The sequence below is a fragment of the Tigriopus californicus genome, chromosome 1, assembly GCF_007210705.1.
Source record: "Tigriopus californicus strain San Diego chromosome 1, Tcal_SD_v2.1, whole genome shotgun sequence".
Taxonomy (NCBI): Eukaryota; Metazoa; Arthropoda; class Copepoda; order Harpacticoida; family Harpacticidae; genus Tigriopus; species Tigriopus californicus.
Genome location: NC_081440.1, coordinates 1,080,011 through 1,097,145, shown reverse-complemented (window position 1 = coordinate 1,097,145; position 17,135 = coordinate 1,080,011). Strand labels below are relative to the sequence as shown.

Genomic DNA, 17,135 nt, shown 5'->3' with positions numbered 1-17,135 from the left:
CATTTTCCTCCATTTTATTGTGAGCAAAAACTAGTAGCTGTAATAGGCCAACATTTCGAATGAATACATGTTACATCAAGACATCGTAAGGAAAAGAAAACAATAAACAGGAAAAGGATCAATATCTGAGTGAGCCATCCAAGATTTTATATCAATTCTGACATTCATAGCATCAACCGATATTGAGGGCAAGACAATGAATGGGTTCTAATAGAAGTAAAAGGGAGCACATTTCTGACGATCCGCGAGATTTGGTTGGGTCCCTTTTTGAATCACAACAGAATAACCGATCTAGAATTTTGAACGTACTGTAACCCGATAATGAGACCAAAGTAGTCGCACATTTCGAGGATAGCCGTGTTTTTGACAAAGTGGTCCTAAACAAAATCTATTTCCGATACAAGTGGCCGTGAACCCAAAGAATAGAACACCGTTCGTTCCATCCACTAATGGTTGAGAAGGTCAAAAGGAGTGGTGGTTTCCAGCAAACTTTCTTCGTCTCCATTCGTGGGTGGATGGGATGGGACTAATGGGAATTCTTTAGGATGTTCAGATTGTTTTCTTCTGCCCAGGGAAGCTACAAAGGCCAAGTTTAGGCCTGAGAAGCAAGCCAGGCTAATAAATACGCCAGCAATCAGTATAAATTCAATTGGCTTAGGACACGGGTGGAGCGTTGGATGATCTCATCTTTCCAGACCAGGATCCTGGGAGAGAGAGTTGCGTTTTTCTTATATTTCATCTCACACACTGAGCTCAGTTCAGCCACACATTCGCTTCGATAGTGTTGTAGATGAGCCATGGACAGGTCCACGTGCCTCGAGGAACACGCTGAGGATCTGCGTCTCATCTTCTTGGAAGATAAACACCTCAGAGGGAAATGGTTATGCAGAGCCTTGATCACTTGCACGGTATGAAAACATTTGGAGTAGTGCCCCAGCTTGGAATACTGCCTGGCTCGGAAAACATGTCTGAGCATGTGGAAATGACTTGGAATGCCCTGAAAAGAGGGATCCTGTAGAGGAAAAAATGCAACAGACACAAGTACGGGGAATACTTCACGAATGGAAAGCAAACGTTAGTCATCCTTGATAACAATTTGTAAACTCATGGCTTGGTTTCACGTGTCGTCCGTAAGTTGCCAATGGTAGAAATCAAGTCAAGCTATCGTTAGACGACAAGTATTTTCAATCAGCTTATAAATTTACTTAATCAGTCGTGATGCCGAAGGAGCTCATCATAAACAAATATTTAGTTTGATCATTTTGATGATATTTGATAATTTCACTTAATGGAATGGAAGCACTCTGTGTTTAAGCAAACATGTTGCTTACTGACGCTATTAACAAAATGTAGTAATTATTTGCGGTGTTACACCAAACCTTATATTACCGAACTTTGTTTATCCACAAAGCATGTCGATTTAGGAGCGATCTTTGAATGACACATTGTAGCACGTTGTGAATGGCCGTGCTGATACCCACATTTTTGCATTGTACAGGGCGGACACAACCCCTCTAACTCTTCAATTGGTAAAAAAAAGTTATCTGGATGATATCAGAAGAAACATTTTGAAATGAACAAGTGTATTGCATTGCAGTTGCTTACGGAAGAGGACTGGAAATATCAAATTGAATAATTCCTCCTTCTATTTCAATTATTTTAGTTATAAAAGAGTTTTGAAAGAGTTTTATTTGTTGATATACTCCATTCTCATGGAGGTCCATGCAGCCGTGGTACAGCTATGGTCAGACATTAAACGTTTTTGAATGGGTTGAAGTGTTTGAGCCCAACCTATACAATATACTTTGGTAATCCAATCGTTTCAGAACGAGAGGGCATAGTTCTTTTATGTGTGGCGCAGGAGATTCGTCAATAGGCAATCAAATGCTTACTTTCTGACAGTGATAATTCATTTATCTTCTTGCTAATTCGTATATGAGCTCAGCTGTTCAAATGGAATCATAAATGTTCGGATTGTATATTCTTACAAAAATAAATCAAGTAACAGCTTGTTTTGTCAAAGTAGTAAGATATGAGAGTGGAGTTTAAATACAGGGAATGTTATCCCCAGTACCTCTAAAGCACGCCGGCTTTTGAGTTATGGTCGACCCTATCTCAAGAACATGATGATCTGACAGATTACTAGGTGTCACATGGACATGCTGGATCAGATCAGGGTCATTAGAAAAAAACAAGTCGAGAGCGCTATTCTCTCTAGTGGCTACACCAACATGCTGGAAGAGATCGCGCAAGATCGCAAAGTCCTCTAGCTTTCCAAACGACTGAGATGTCGATTTCGAAATGGGAATATACCCATCGGGACTAACCTCCCACTCTACAACGCTGGCCGGAAAATTGAAGTCCCCTACAAAGAAAACTTTCGTGCAGACTGCCTTATCCAACTCATTTCCAGTGAATTGGAGAGCTGACATAAAGGAGCTTACTGAACAAGAAGGGGGTCTATACATTGTTACAATAGACAGATCAAGCCCTTGGATATGACAAATCAAGACCTCAACTTCTCCATTCGACATTTGTACATAACTAATGTGCAAATCATTCCTAACATATAGGCATACACACCCATGTGGGAATATGGGATTATCAGGGCGTATCCTATCGCAAATAACTAAGTTGAAACCAACTATGGTTAGTTCTTCATCTAAGACCCCTGGCCGAAGCCTGGTTTCTGTTATAGAGATGAATAAAATCTCTCTCTCAACGGCTAGTTCGTCTAACATCTAAACTTTTGTGTTGTCTTTTTTTTAGAAATCAGACAATGCACGTTCAAATATAGCCCCTTTACGGGCCTCCCTTTTGACGGACCAAGTTCACAAGATCTTGGACCATCCTCTCCAACCGTAAAAAATCCCTCTTATCAACAAAGCTACGTTCTACTGGAGGCAATGCATGAGCTAATGGGGATGGTTGGGTTTGAGGAATGGGTTGGGCAGCTACATTTGAATAGGAACGTATTTTGGGAATAGGGGTGGGGCAAGGAATATGAGGGAGGAGAGTGTTTATAGGAATAGGGGTGGATTGGGTATTTGAAGGAAGAGGAGGGAATTGGGAGAGAGGGTGGGGGGTAGGAGGAGAGGGAGGCAGGAAGCTAAATGGGTTAAGGAAGGGGGGTGGGGTGGGATTAGGTTTAGGAATAGGGTCAGCTCTAAAACTACGAAACTGAGCTATCCTATTTCTCGGCTTTCTTTGCGTCCCTTCAACATGGACGGAGGTACACCGTACATTAAAGCATGTCTTAAGTCTCATGGACTGACGGCACATGTACGGGTGAAAAAAAGGACAATCTACCTTTGAACATCCCTTCTTACTATTGTACTTCTCAAGGCCGAACTTGAGAAGTTTTTGACACCATTTAGGGTGGTCAAACTGACAGCCTTTTCCTTCTTCAGGACAAGGCTGCTTTCGATAAACAGGACAGACTATTTTCTCTACAACTGTCTTTTCCTGCGCTTTTTCAAGAGGAGATACTACTTCAACTTCTACGTTGGTCAAATTAGTCGACTTCTCAACTACTGGGTGAGCCTGTTCTTCAAGCAGCACCCTGGTTTCATTGACCCAAGCAACTAAAGCCTCTATAATAAACGGCTTATTGACTATGGAAGGATCCTTTCCAGCTAAGACCAGGTCCAAACATTGTCTAGCCTCTTTGCTGACTTTTCCTAAAATAGCTTCCATCATGAATGCAGGAGGAACTATCTATTAGTAACAAAATCAACAGGCCAAGAAAAAGAGAAGAAAAGAACTAAAAAAGCTGTGCAATCTTGTCCTGAGATACAGGACAACAGAGCAAAATAGGAATGAAATACTTCACATCAAACTAACATACAAATCAAAGATGGAGATAGTAAACAAGAAGTAAGTGACAGAGAAAAGCAAGGAATCAAGAACATATGTAAACTAGGACATCAACAAGAAAACACAGAAATAAACTCAACTAACTGGTCGAACACAAAATAAATCAATACAGTAATGAACAATAAATTCTAACTCTAAAGGACCAATACAATCAAACTGAAGAACTACACATAACGATTTGGAACTAGAAAAACTACACTACAAATCAGAAAGAAACTGCTAAAGCTAGACATAAACATAAATGAGCAATAAACTTATTAGGTTTTAAAGTAATTACGTCTTACCAAAGAGCCGTGAAAAACCAAACCTAATTGAGTGAATGAATGGCAATTCCCATTCATTCACCCACACACAAACACCACGAACACTACACGTGCACAGCAACCAAGGAGCAACAGAGGAAGTCACTCCTTGGTTCGAAATTCCTGGGAGATTATGTAATCGAAATTTCAAACTCAATTTTGAAGAGAAGAAATAGCAAAAAAGTTTGAACACGCTTTGACTTCACACAAATATCACCCCAAAGGATGATTAAAAGAGGTCTTCCTTTTCATTTTCAAAGAATAAAAAGATAACTGCTAATATTTTCGAATTTATTATTCTTTCATCTTGGTATTATTTGTTTCAACACTATTTATCACTGCATCAGTTAGCTGCAAAAAATGTCTCCATTGCAAATCAGTTTTTTAAGGATTATTATTTTTACTTTTCGCAATGCAAGGGAAACTATACGCCAATCCGAGCAGTCCTTTTATTTCTCAGTATTCACTCTAGTGGCAGAAATTTTAGTTCTTTTCACTTGTCAACAACCTTTTACATAAATCAACGTGTAATGATTAGACTTCGACAAAACAAAATGTTCGTATGTCGACCAGATATTAGAGATGGTTGCCCCAACCGGTTTTCTTCTCAATACCTCAGTTCAGCTCTTTCGAACATCCGAACCGTCACACTTCTGCATTTTTTGACCACGACGTGAGAGCAACATATTTTGTCGGAGTCTAATATGGACTCGACAACTACTTATGCCAAGGAAAAGAATCCAAGCACCTTCAGATCGTTTTGCTCTTTAACTGACTGACACTCCGGGAAACCATAAATAGCTTCACGAGGTACCGTTTTCTTGCGGCGTATTTTCTCATAAACATTTGAATACTTTTTTAATTCAATGTCAGTTTTTCTTTTTAGTTCTTTGTGGCGCTTATTCTTTAAACAAACGTTCTAAATTGCTGATTATAAAAGCACGTATGCAAATGATACATACACTATTGAACTTAAATCTATGGATCAAATTGAAGCGGTTTTACATCTAAACATGTCTAGCCAGCATTTACGCTCTGGCTACAAATTCCGTACTTCCGTGAATAGTCACTAGGGTTACCAGTGAGCTCATCAACAAAAGTAGGAAAGGTCATTTTTACATGTCAAATGTACTCTAATTTGGTTAAGGAGTACTACTTTTATTGCAAAACAAAAGTTACTTCAACAAATGCAACCCTTAATTCTCTTGTTCAATTTTTATACTACTTCTTGTTTTTTTAAGAAAAAAGTCAAGTGGTAATGGTTTCTTTATGCATAAAGTATCAAAACCTCTACTTTGTAACAACCACAGTCGGAGTCTGTCCTTCATGTTTTGAGAGGGTAAGGCGTAACAGTCCCCACATATTGAGGTTTCTCCCAAAATCGATAAACGAAGGTTCTTTTTTTTTCTTTTCAATAGGTAAAGGCATTGTCCGCAGGTTTTTCTAAGGAAGGTGGAACTGTTTTCAAAGTTTGGCAGGTTGGTTTTTATGGGCAAGTTCCGAGTTAGTTCCAACGAAGTTTTTCTCACCAAATTGATGACCCTTCCAATTCATCTTTACTTCGGCAATTCTTTCCCTAGTTTCTACTAAATGATCGCAGGCCTAGCCGCCATTTACTACTAAATCAAGAGCATCTGGTACAACCTACTTGTATCAATTGATCCTCTGTCACACCATCAGGACTGATCATATTGTCCATGAAATATACATTTCGAAAGCATATGGAAGACAGGTCCGAATAGTCGGTTTGTGATGGAGATGACAGGTTTGCAACAGGCCTTGGAGATAAGAGCCTCTTCGTCAAGTCAAGCCAGTTGTAGTCCATTAGGGGCACAATCATCTCATCGAAATCAAGCAAAGCCACTCGTTCATAGTGGAACAAACTTCTGTACAGACAATCGTTGTAGGGAATCACTTCGTTCTGTCTTTTATGAATGATCTTATGCTTCAGATACAGATGGCGGAGCAGATCCAGATTAGGTTGGTTACCAGGCAAGCTCAAATTGGTCAAGTCCACGAAACCATCTCGAACATAATAGTCTAGAACTCGCTGGACGTTGGGATGAACGGCCATATTATAGAGAAATAACCGATTAACGCCCATGACTTTTAGCATCTCGACCCATTCCACGATCCTGACCGACAAATCGTCGGTAGGGATATCAAAGCCTTTCACACAAACAGCCAATGCCTCCTGGTGGTCAGGGTGACGAGAAAGGTCAGAATTGAACACAAACAAAGCGTTCTCTGCTTTGTCACACTGTTTTTCGACTTTGACCGATTACAATACCAATCTCTTGATGCTAGGATAAAAGCAAAAAAGGTATGGGGGTATCTTTTAGAGCACACGACTTGCATCCCTCTCTCTTCCAAGTCCCTCATCTAAAGGCTCTGAACGAATGCTTGAATTGGGGTTCATGGATACCGTTTAAAAGAATAGCTAAAAATATTCCCTCTGATCTGAAGCGTATGTTCAAAAACCCTAAAAATAAAAAATAATAATTGACAAGCTTGCCAGTGCAAAATGTTGGATACCGACATTCTCAAATAAGACTGAATATTTTTCACGAAAACGCTAGATATTGAATTGGATGTGTTACAACTGAATAATAATATTAGATATTCCGTCAATTGCCCAAAAGTTGTTGTGCTTATGAATAATCATTTTTAAAAGGTAGTTCTTGAAGTGCCAGAATTTAGCAAATGGTCGCATGGATCGCTTTCAAAATGGTTTAACAGTTTTTGAAAGTTTCTCTCCTTTGAAAATCACAGATTTGAATTCCATTAAATTTAGCTCTCAGGAATGAGGCAGTAAAAATGAAGTATTCAATCTTTATGCTTGGATTGTTAAAGGATATTACCAATAACTGCTGAATTTGGCAACCCGCTTATCTCCAAATATCACAAGTTCACGAAATCTGAACCTTAAAGGAAATCAACGTAAAACATATGCATTTCATTCAATACTTTCTTGCCCAACGTGCCAAAACTTTTGCAATAAGTGACCTACCTGTAAATTTCTTGTTTGAGGAACAACGACTAACTTTTCCATCAATGAAAACGCATGTTCGTATTGATGTCCTAACTTTAAAGAATATCTTCAAAAGCCTTAGAGGGGTTGCTGAAAGGTACCTTACAACATTCTAAGCAACATGTTCTCTGAAATATATTTACAACACTAGGGAATTTTATATTTTCGCACTTGACCAAGAAATATTGAGGTAAATTGTTAATTTTTAGGATATTCTGTCTTTCAAAAGGTTATCTTAATTCACTTGAATTATAAATTTTCTAATAACAGAAACAGTTTTTGTTTATGAAAATAGAAAGCAATAAACTACATATAAAGTTTCCTATAAGTTATAAAACAATATTAAACGTTTTTTGCAATCTTATATAAATCGTATAATCCCTGCCCTCTGTCTGAATTGGGAGGAGTTAAAGAATTGCCTTTTCAAGACTCTTGTTCTGGATATGGAATACATATATGGCTGTGTTTCTATTCTCCTTTTTGCTTCTAGAATCATCAATGAGATATGTTTTTTTAATAAAATGCCAATGCAAAAGGTTTTTTTTCTTCTCATAGTCATCTAGTTTTAAAGTCACCTATTTTGGGACACTTTTGGACAGGAGTGGACAAAAGTGTCAAAAAAGGAAATACCTTATACGAGTAATGGTGGAATGAGGGAAAGAAATGCTCTTTTGTTTTTGTTGAACAAATTTTCCATTTAGAGACTTTCTTATTGTCTTTCAATCCAGAATGAACCAGGGAAAAGCGGTCAACAAAAGTGCGAAACATAGCCACGTGACGGGAATTTTTGAATAGATGTTAGAATTAAGGGTACAGTGGTTATAATTTCTGGTTAATTGTTTGCTTAAATCTTAAACGCCAAGACATATAAATATGGTTTTCTTTGTCAAAGAAATGAAAGGAACACCTTTTGGGAAAAAAGGACATGTTGAAAAGTATCTGTGAAAAGTAAAAGTGTGTTAAATAACTTAAAGTATATTAAAACGTATCACTGTCAAAAAAGAAGTCAATCAGCATGAAAAGTGCTCTTAGTTATGCAATGACATGAAATTTTATATACATCTATCGAGCATATGCTTAAGCTATTACAACTTGAAAGTTGCGTCTTACTCTTGTACAAGATCAAAAAACGCCCTAACTTTATTTCAAGTTATTGCCATGACAAATAATTGCCTTTTTTCAATGACATGACAAGAAATAATATCTTATCATTTTCCCTATGATTTCTTCAAAAGCAAAATGTTATTAAAAATGTCATTTAAACCTCACAACGGATGTAAAATTGGCTATCGTTCGAACTTAAATACCAAAAGCTGCCCTATGCTATCATTTTCCCCAAATATTTTAACAATACATGAGACAACTTAATTTTCAAATTTGTCACTTTTGCAACAATTAATTTAAACGTACTAGAGCCGTCTTAATTCAACGTCAATAGATTTTTGTCAAAATTCAAGATTAAGCTTGATTGCAATTGTCATTGACAAGTATTGTGAAATACTGACATTAAGTGAGCTTTAAGTGGTATTGCAAACTATTTTTAGGTTTTTTTTGTGTCATTTATGTTTTGGCCATAGAAACAACATATCAAATTTCTTGGCAATTGGTTTAAGATAGGTCATCATTTAGTCAAATTTGGGGCAAAAGCAACCTTTGAAGGTGTAATGTCTTGTCGTTTCGTCCATCCATTTTGATAAGATTTTAATCGAAAACGCAACTCAGACTAATCTCAACATCTGTTAATTCAGTTTCTAAAAACATTTTCTGCTTATAGCTTTTAAGTGGAGAACTGCACTAATCTAAGGTATTTTACAACATATTGTACAAAAGTTGTTCCTTTTGTAGTAATAACAACGAAGATCGTTACTAGAAGTCTTAGCATTTTCACAAACACTTAATCATTGCTGTGGGTACCACCTTGACGGGCAATTGGCTAAAAGTCAGGAAAAACTAGTTCAAGCAATAATGTGATCCGTTTGAACATTTCGTAGATTGGCTGCAGTTAATCTTGTTTAGTTAAAAGCTTTTTCTCGAGGGGCATCTTTCAGGTTCGTCGATTTACTTGATACCTATTTTTTATGAATATCAAAACACAGCACTGCTTTTTCATTACTTTTAGGAAGTGTTGTATCAGTGACAACTAAATTCAATCCATGAAGCTTGATCTTAGTTTGGTCCTGCGCAAAATCAATATTGGTTTCAAACTGGCTTGTTTCCTTACTGATTGTTATGTCAATGTCTCCTAATTGGTTTCCCCTTCTTGGCCGTCCAAGTATTGACTTAGTTTACTGATTCCTGGCATCAAGAGTTGTATAAGATTCGAACCAAGAGACACCATGACTGGAACTTCGTGTCCGGAGTCTTTGGGTAAGGGACAGGTGATCAGATAAGGCTGAAGAATTCCATCCCTATTGTTTCCCCAAGCTCGAACCCAGATCAAATCCACATTTGTCACGTTCGACAATCTCGGTTCGATTTGCTTGGATTGAAACCAAAGTTGACACACCAAAGGAACTTTGGGATTGATCCGATCCATCATGGCGAGTATTCGAATGACAGATCCAGTGGGTTCTGGTTCTCTGTCGTCGTAATAAGCTCGAAACAGGTGTAGTGTTCCCTCTTGAGTAGGAAATTCTTGCCATTGTTCGTTTTGGACCTTGAGATCGTAAATATACGGGATTCTAGGGCATGTCTCCTTTCCTTTGGACGAAGATTCAAGTAGTTGGTGATCGCTGAGGAATTGCAAGGGAATATTCGGCATTCTCAAGGCAATATGTGACATCATATCAGATTCCACGGAGGGTAGAATGTGGTTTGAAATGAATGTTGCAGGTTGCTCTTTTGAGAGAGAATACCGGTAGATACCGGCATGGTTCATCTCGAAGATAATGAAAAACACCAAAATGAATGTTACTAGGCACATAAAAACAAAGAGTAGAAGCTTCTTGACTTGCCGGGTCGACGCCATAGTTCAGAGTGATAATTGCAAAATCTGTACGCCTCCAAGCTCACACATGTAATGGTGGTGGTGTCACGTTTTATTGCATAAAACACATGTATTCAGTCAATGAATAGCTGGTTTTAATAACATGCATACACTGAATTGAAGTCTGTTTGATGATCTTGCTTTAAAATGAAAATGATCTATTCAATCTGCTAAATTTATCATCTTAGGGTTCCCCATGAAAATAATCCCAAGGCTAATATGAAGCTGAATTGTATACCCCGGTAGGCTTTGATCTCATAAGGAAACGGGTCTGAAACGATGAGTCAGGCCTTACCTTGGATCGGTTTTCACCCTCCATCTTGTTAAAGAGGTTACTACTGATCATTTCCAGTCAATATAGTCCAATTTTCACGTAAACTGTTGTTTGTATTTCAAGATGATTGACATTGGAATTCCAGGATCGTGTAGTACTGTACTTGGCCCCTTTTTCGCTCTGTAGTTAATAAAACACGTCTGATTCACCTTCAAGGAGTGCTTGCATGTTTCTGGCAACCAGTCACATCAAAAATAAATTCGAACTTTACACGAATTCTTGTCATTTGTAATTTTTATTCGAACAAGTTAAATTTCATGGCTCGTCCATTTTGTATTACCCGTTTACCTCAACTTAATTTGGACAACTGAAAAACTTGACCAATAAGAAAAAAATCCTGGTAGACAGGAATTCCTCCATCCAACTACAGCTTAAAACTGGCCATATTCCTCACTATAATTTTGAATGTCTATGGCGAGGGAATTTGCCTGGCTTGTAGAGCGTGACCATGATTTTTTCAATTTCTGGTCGGGAGGTTGAGTTCAATGGTTTCTAAAATTTCCTCCATTCTATTAGGGTACATTTGACGGCGTCAAATATGTCCAGTGTAACGTCGTCCATGCCTAACCCTTCAGAATCATCCCTAACTGGCATTTTGGAATCGATCAACTAAAAGTTCGTCAGTGCGTTTGCCTTTCAAGTTTCATGATACAGGGTTGGTTGCAGAATGATTCACCTAGCTCGCAAACCAACTGACATTTTAGCACCGATAAAATAACACCATAAAAAAGTAGTCCAATCTTCTTTCATTTCATTTCCGCAAATCACATCTCGGCGCGCTTATATAAATACAGATACCCAAGTCCTTTTGGCGGCTTCTCGGACAAGGCCACTTTCTTATCATTGAATATCACCCATTTCCCATCCTTCTTGATATGACAGACATAGTGACCGACCAAAGTGGACGTGCCCATATGACTGATGAAGGCTGTTAAGTCGTACTTTGGTTCACCATTGGTCAATGTCTTGGCCTTGGAGGTGGCGGCAGGAGCGGAATCGGACCCTTCATCCGTGATGGTTCCATCGTCGTCCGGATGGCTGAAGATCCAGTCCACAGCGCGTTCCGTGTTGTTGTCAGTTTCCTTCAGAGCCTTGATGCATTTCTTCTCGGGCATTCCCATACCCAATAGGAGGCTCAAGGCCTCTTCATTTGGTTTGAAGGCCCCTGAGCCGCTAGTGCTCCTGAAGCAATAAGATCACGAATTTGAGAATAACCCAACATACATTGTCTCAGTTGAGGTGAATACGAACTTGGTTGTGGGAATGGGGTCGGCAAAGTCGGCATCGCCCATATGTTCCATAACCCAATTGATAGCAGCTTCGGTTCCGGCGTTCTTGGTATTGATGGCAGCTTTTTTGCAACCATTTTCAGCGAACCCCATGGCCACCAATTGTTGTACAATCGACGCATCTGGTGTTATAGCCGGCTCCTGAAATGTCCGATGGTTGTATTTGTGGGTTTCTACGGTCTTTGTTTGCTATAACTTACGGGGGCGGGCGTTGGTTCGGAAGGCAATTCTTCTTCACCAGGTTGAATACCCTTGGCCTGAAGGAGGCTTAGATCGATGGTGTCTGGCATTGGGACATCCACGTCCAGCTTGTAGGGCTGCCAATTCGGTCCGATATCGAACTTCTTGAGTTGAATGAGTAAATAATCTGGAAACGTCTTAAACCGCACTTGGTTCTTGGAGAAGGTTTTTCCGCCAATGGCCGTCGAATAGAAGTCTTCGACCTAAATTTACGGCAGCAAAGTAGAGAAAATAACCGTGGACAATAGCACTCAAACAAGACCAAAGTTCGAGACAAGCTTAATTGTGTAACCGAGTGGTCTAGGGGCAACACGAACAAGACAAAAAAAAATCTACTTCCAAACGTCAAATCCCGGATCAGGAAAGTAACCTTTGGGAGGAGACGTGGTGTTGTGGTTAGCAAATTTTCTCAGCAAAGAGAGTTCCTCGGTTCGATTTCAATACCTCACTTTTCCATACCAAAAACAATGAATTAAAACATACCACTTCTTCCTGCAGAAAGGCTCTTAGACAAGCCTCAAACGGGATCTTGGGCCTGACCTTATCTTCATCTTTCACTCGCTCTCCCTTGGCCTCTAAAGCAGTCTTAGCAGCCTCATAAGCGTCCACTTCAGTCTTATTACAAGCCTCGTCCATGGGAATGGGCAAAGGAACATAATCCTCCACGCGAGACTTAAACTTGACCTACAAAGCAATCCATATCCATTCTCCAGGTGAGTTAGCAATGACAGAGTTGATGAGAACCAATAAAACGCCATCATACCTTGCCGCTAGAACCACATTGGATGCGATCCTCGACTTCGAATTGGAGACACTCGGCCGGATTGAGCTCAGCGTGATGCTCGCGCTCCATCATGGTGCACAGATGCAGGAAGAACTCTTGAGCATCTTGTTGATTCTTACCCGAGAACTCGGGATGGCCCTTGCCGACCATTTGATTGAACGTGGTGGGTTTGATGCCGAGCTGGAAATCCTCACCGTGCAATTTCCGCTCATCCTCACTCAGCTCTTGGGCGTATTTGCCGGACCAGATCCCGGTTCCCAATTTGCACATCTGGAGCTTGAAATCGTTGATCGGATCCGTGAAGTTGGCTCGACGGAAAACGGCCGAGCTTTGCTCCACATAAGCCTGGTTGAAAGTGGGGAGGGTGAAAAGCACTTGCATGAGACTATTGAGGTAACATGTGTTGCCCAAGTTCTCCATCCCGGTCAAACCGGGTCCAAACACGGGCACGAGCTGGCTATTAGATTCAGTGAGCGTGGCCCATTCGCCAATGCGCTGGTTCATGTCGATCTCAATCTCGGCCATAGACTTGTCGGTTTTGTCCAATTGCTCGATGTTGATACCGAAATGGGCCATATGTTGCGCTAGTTTGGGGTTGGCCACCATGTTATCTTCCGGATAGCTATACACATCGCCTTGGCCATCGCGAGTGATGGTACCCAGTTTCACGGCTAAGGGATACTTCTTCTCGGCGTAATATTCCACGGCATGATTATTACCACCCGAACCGTCGAAGAACCTGCGCCCGCACAAAATCGAGCCATCGGTTAAGTTCAGCCAGAGATTCTCAGTCAAATCGCATCGTTGGCATTTCCAATTCTTGGGCGGGATCTTGACACCATTATTCAATTGCTCCAGGTCGTGGGCGAACTTGGACACCTCCAACTTCTCTCCGTCCCAAGTCCCGGCCGCTGATTCGAGTTCCTCCCGTCGTACCGCGGATTCAGCCCGCAAAACCGCCTGGGCACTGGCCTTGATAGCCGCCGGCAAATCCGGGGAATCTAAGAAAATAGAGCCCACATCTGATTCTATGGCCTGGAAGTTGCCCACCACGAACCATGACGTCTTACCGAGTGGTAGATTGACTCTATCGGGCCAATGCACAACGCGAGTTTGGCTTTCGACCTGGTATTTCTTCTCGTCAGGGTTGAACCCGCCGGGCACGCCAATGGCCAATCGCGAGACCTTTTCGGGCACGCGCTCGTCCTCGCCCGCTTCGGCGGCCTCTAAGGGCACGCGACGAGCTTGCACGTGGACAAAGAGCGCGTTGCCCGTGCGCTCATGGTAAGATTGGACGAAATCCTGGCCCAAGGCCACGAACTTGTCCAGACAGAGGTACAACCCGCCGGGCGATTCCTGTCGTGGGAAAGAAGCGGGTCATGTGGGGCGGGGGTGTCATGAATGAGTTGGACAATACCTACCGCGGTGTCAAAGGAGAAAACACATTCCTGGTTGAAGACTTTGTCGTGCGGGCCGGGGATACGGGCCAATCCCGCCCAAGCGGACCAATCCTCAGTCATCGGGGAAGCGGAGGAGGGTTATTCCGGCTGGCCAGTCTGAAGCTGCTCTAGGAATAGCACCACGGCAGGATTGGTAAGACCCGAATATCGGTCTTTCCGAGTATTTCCTTTCGCAACAGACAGCGCTCGACCCGTCGGTATGTTCCGATATGTTCGCTTACGGACTTCTAGCCATATGGACCGCCATGGAAGGCGAAAATTTGTTGTTTAATCAATTTCGTTTCACTTCAATCAAAATGGGCAGTTAGTACATTTAAAAGGTTAGGCCAAAAAAGTGGGCTTCGGGAGTTCAGACCAGCCGTTGAGTAGGGTTGTCTAGACTAGATGCAATATGAATTTTCGGCCTATCTTTAATTCCGTCAATCAAGGCCCTTGTACAGATATGGACGGGGAACGGAAAGGAAAATTTCATATCTCCTGAACCATTCACTTCACGCAAAAATGACAATTCATAGGACAAGATCTTGTGAAATAGACCAAAATCATGCTCAGGGTACTCAGAAGATGTGATCAAAGTAATGTAGTAATTACTACATGTTAATCAAATTTTCGGTCTGCTCTTGATCAAGTACAAATCCTTTGGACAGAACACTTTGAAAAGACTCACTATACCCATAAATGAGCTAAAATAGCTATCCTTTAATTGACGACCCCGAAGTTTCTTACTTTTTTGCGATATTTCGAGAAGTAGCCCAGTCTGACTTGAAATCCCCCTCATAGCCCATATTTCTATCAGTTCGTGGACAATCCAAGTTTCATTTTTTTCGATTGAGGTATAATGAAAACGGACTCAGTCCACGTTTCTTGAAGTCCGTGGTTCGGTTCGTTGTTGTAGGACTTGACTCATTGGCTTACAGCCCAGTAAGGTTGCGTGAATCAAAACATTGTCGTCCAGGAAAAATGTGAAAGTCATCCTTTCCTCAGCCTCCTGATTGTTTTGTTAGGTTGACGGCCACGGTCCTCTGACTATCAATCAGTCTCTAGTTTCAAAAAGGCTGGTTGAACCAGGTACTTATGACTTAATCTGTCTAGTACAAAATTTGTTTAGCTTGTGGAGCGAGTGAGTGACCAGCAGTAAGAGTGCTGAGCGTACTGAGCGGGAAGGAGTTGTGTTTCTGAGCTATTTGACAGAAAACAACAATAGGGCATGTCAAGTGAACGCGTTCATGAACAACTGACGTTATTCAAGGGAGTAAAATCAAAGACAACATGCCCAGCCGAACCGCATGATGTATGCATTGAATTTTGACATTTATTTCATTTTACCTGCTTGTCTAAGGAAATAGTATTGTGGTATTGAGCCAATTTGATAGTGCGTTCACCAAATAATACCAAGCATGTTCATTTTGTTGGGTTTTGAAACACAGCTCACTCAAAATCACTCAATTATTGAAATTTCAATGGGCGGATGGAACAAGTTGACTGTGATGTTTCTCTTAGTTCTCCCTCCCCAAAATGCCCAAAATCAGGGTGCCGGACCACATTTTTCCTTGAATTTCATTCAACTTGACATGCCCTATACCGCGTGTGGCTGTTCTTTCTCTTTTATTTTTTGTTGAACTTTTAAGTCTCGTGTTCCTTATCATAGGGCATGAGTAATTATAAACATCATTACTTGACATCAAAAACCTTAGGTTTGATTTTTTACTACTTACATTGAGGCCAATCTTGTTTTAAACTTGTATTGCAAATCATCTACGCCATTTTTTACCATCAACCATGTTCTGTGCTTTGCTTGGTCTGGATTTCGTGTCATAAAGGAAATTTTGAAAATACGTGGGACATAGTAGATAAACGTCCTCCTACATACAGAACATCTTAGTACACCTTGAGCACATATGAGTATTAGCTTTGTACCGCATAAGTTTGATAGCCCTGGATTACACCATAAAATGATTAAAATCAGGTTGTTACATATTCTGCACTTTCGAAATTATATGGTCACTCCTGAAACAAAACTCTTAAATTCAACCCGACTCACTTTTCAACGCAATGAATAACAAATGCCGCAACAAAATATATATTTCCTACAAACAAGGGACAAAACACAATTTTGTAGATGTTGCAATATATTCCAGCCATAAGCTTTTTTGAGCCTAGGAACTAAAAAATAATTCAGCATAAAGTTTAAACATTACTCCATTTGTCAATATGAATCAGGTGTGAGAATTCGGTCCTTGAAACTTTTATAACGGTTAATAACAATGAGTTGAGGCTTTTAGGCTTCTTTTGATGGAGAAGGTAGTAGATTTTACAAAGAATGAAGTTGAGCAAAACAAGACATATTTGGGTTTGGAAATAAGGATCATATTAGCTATATATTTCTCTTACTTCAGTTAACCCTAATTTGCACGTTTTTATCCCTGGTTTGGCATTAGTGCAATACACAGTGTTCTCCAGACTACTTATATTCAGGTCCTTGACGGCCCTAATAAACGCTGACCCTGGGAAATGTTAAAGCGGTGTTTTGAATTAAAAAATAAAAGGCTTTTTTGAGTGGGCTCGTTGTCAGACGATGAGAATATGAGCTTTCCTCTAGGGCGAACCTTTACATTTATGCACCAACAAAGGTGCACCCACATGTTTCCTCTTGCTTCATGATAAATGTAGCCAGTGATTTGGCACCACCAACCTACACACATTCAATGGGTACAGTTTGTAGTAATATTGGACAAATACACCTCAGATTCAAATGATTATGGCACACATAACGAAAAAGAGGAGAGTCTTTCTCCTCTTCTCTTCTTTCATCAATTTGCGGCGGTTTTTGTTG

General features: G+C 40.5%; 2 protein-coding genes across 3 annotated transcripts; both read right to left on the bottom strand.

Annotated features, from left to right (window-relative positions):
• LOC131890252 (uncharacterized) lies at positions 1-10,354 on the bottom strand. 2 transcript variants are annotated; one of them, XM_059239564.1, is made up of 3 exons: positions 9,535-10,354; positions 5,827-6,449; positions 1-997 (listed from the first exon to the last, which is right to left on the bottom strand). In XM_059239564.1, exons 1-3 carry the CDS (start codon positions 10,175-10,177, stop codon positions 635-637), a joined length of 1,629 nt encoding a protein of 542 aa, XP_059095547.1. In that variant the 5' UTR covers positions 10,178-10,354; the 3' UTR covers positions 1-634. The 2 variants fall into 2 exon arrangements, with proteins under 2 accessions (XP_059095547.1, XP_059095555.1); XM_059239572.1 differs by having other exon boundaries at positions 730-986.
• Positions 10,355-11,260: 906 nt separating this feature from the next.
• LOC131890213 (ubiquitin carboxyl-terminal hydrolase 5-like) lies at positions 11,261-14,653 on the bottom strand. The gene is made up of 7 exons (XM_059239522.1): positions 14,264-14,653; positions 13,913-14,198; positions 12,822-13,843; positions 12,542-12,742; positions 12,019-12,261; positions 11,781-11,959; positions 11,261-11,711 (listed from the first exon to the last, which is right to left on the bottom strand). The coding sequence occupies exons 1-7, from the start codon at positions 14,360-14,362 to the stop codon at positions 11,294-11,296; spliced, it is 2,448 nt and encodes an 815-aa protein (XP_059095505.1). The 5' UTR covers positions 14,363-14,653; the 3' UTR covers positions 11,261-11,293.
• Positions 14,654-17,135: the final 2,482 nt, after the last annotated feature.

Coding starts and splice junctions, on each gene's coding strand:
- LOC131890252 (XM_059239564.1), bottom strand. CDS start 10,177: ATGGCGTCGACCCGGCAAGTCAAGAAGCTTCTACTCTTTGTTTTTATG. Junction 6,450..9,534: donor TCCAGTCATGGTGTCTCTTG/GTTCGAATCTTA, acceptor AATCGGTCAAAG/TCGAAAAACAGTGTGACAAA. Junction 998..5,826: donor CAGAGGATCAATTGATACAA/GTAGGTTGTACC, acceptor CCCTCTTTTCAG/GGCATTCCAAGTCATTTCCA.
- LOC131890213 (XM_059239522.1), bottom strand. CDS start 14,362: ATGACTGAGGATTGGTCCGCTTGGGCGGGATTGGCCCGTATCCCCGGC. Junction 13,844..13,912: donor TAGAGTCAATCTACCACTCG/GTAAGACGTCAT, acceptor CTATTTTCTTAG/ATTCCCCGGATTTGCCGGCG. Junction 11,712..11,780: donor GACCCCATTCCCACAACCAA/GTTCGTATTCAC, acceptor TTATTGCTTCAG/GAGCACTAGCGGCTCAGGGG.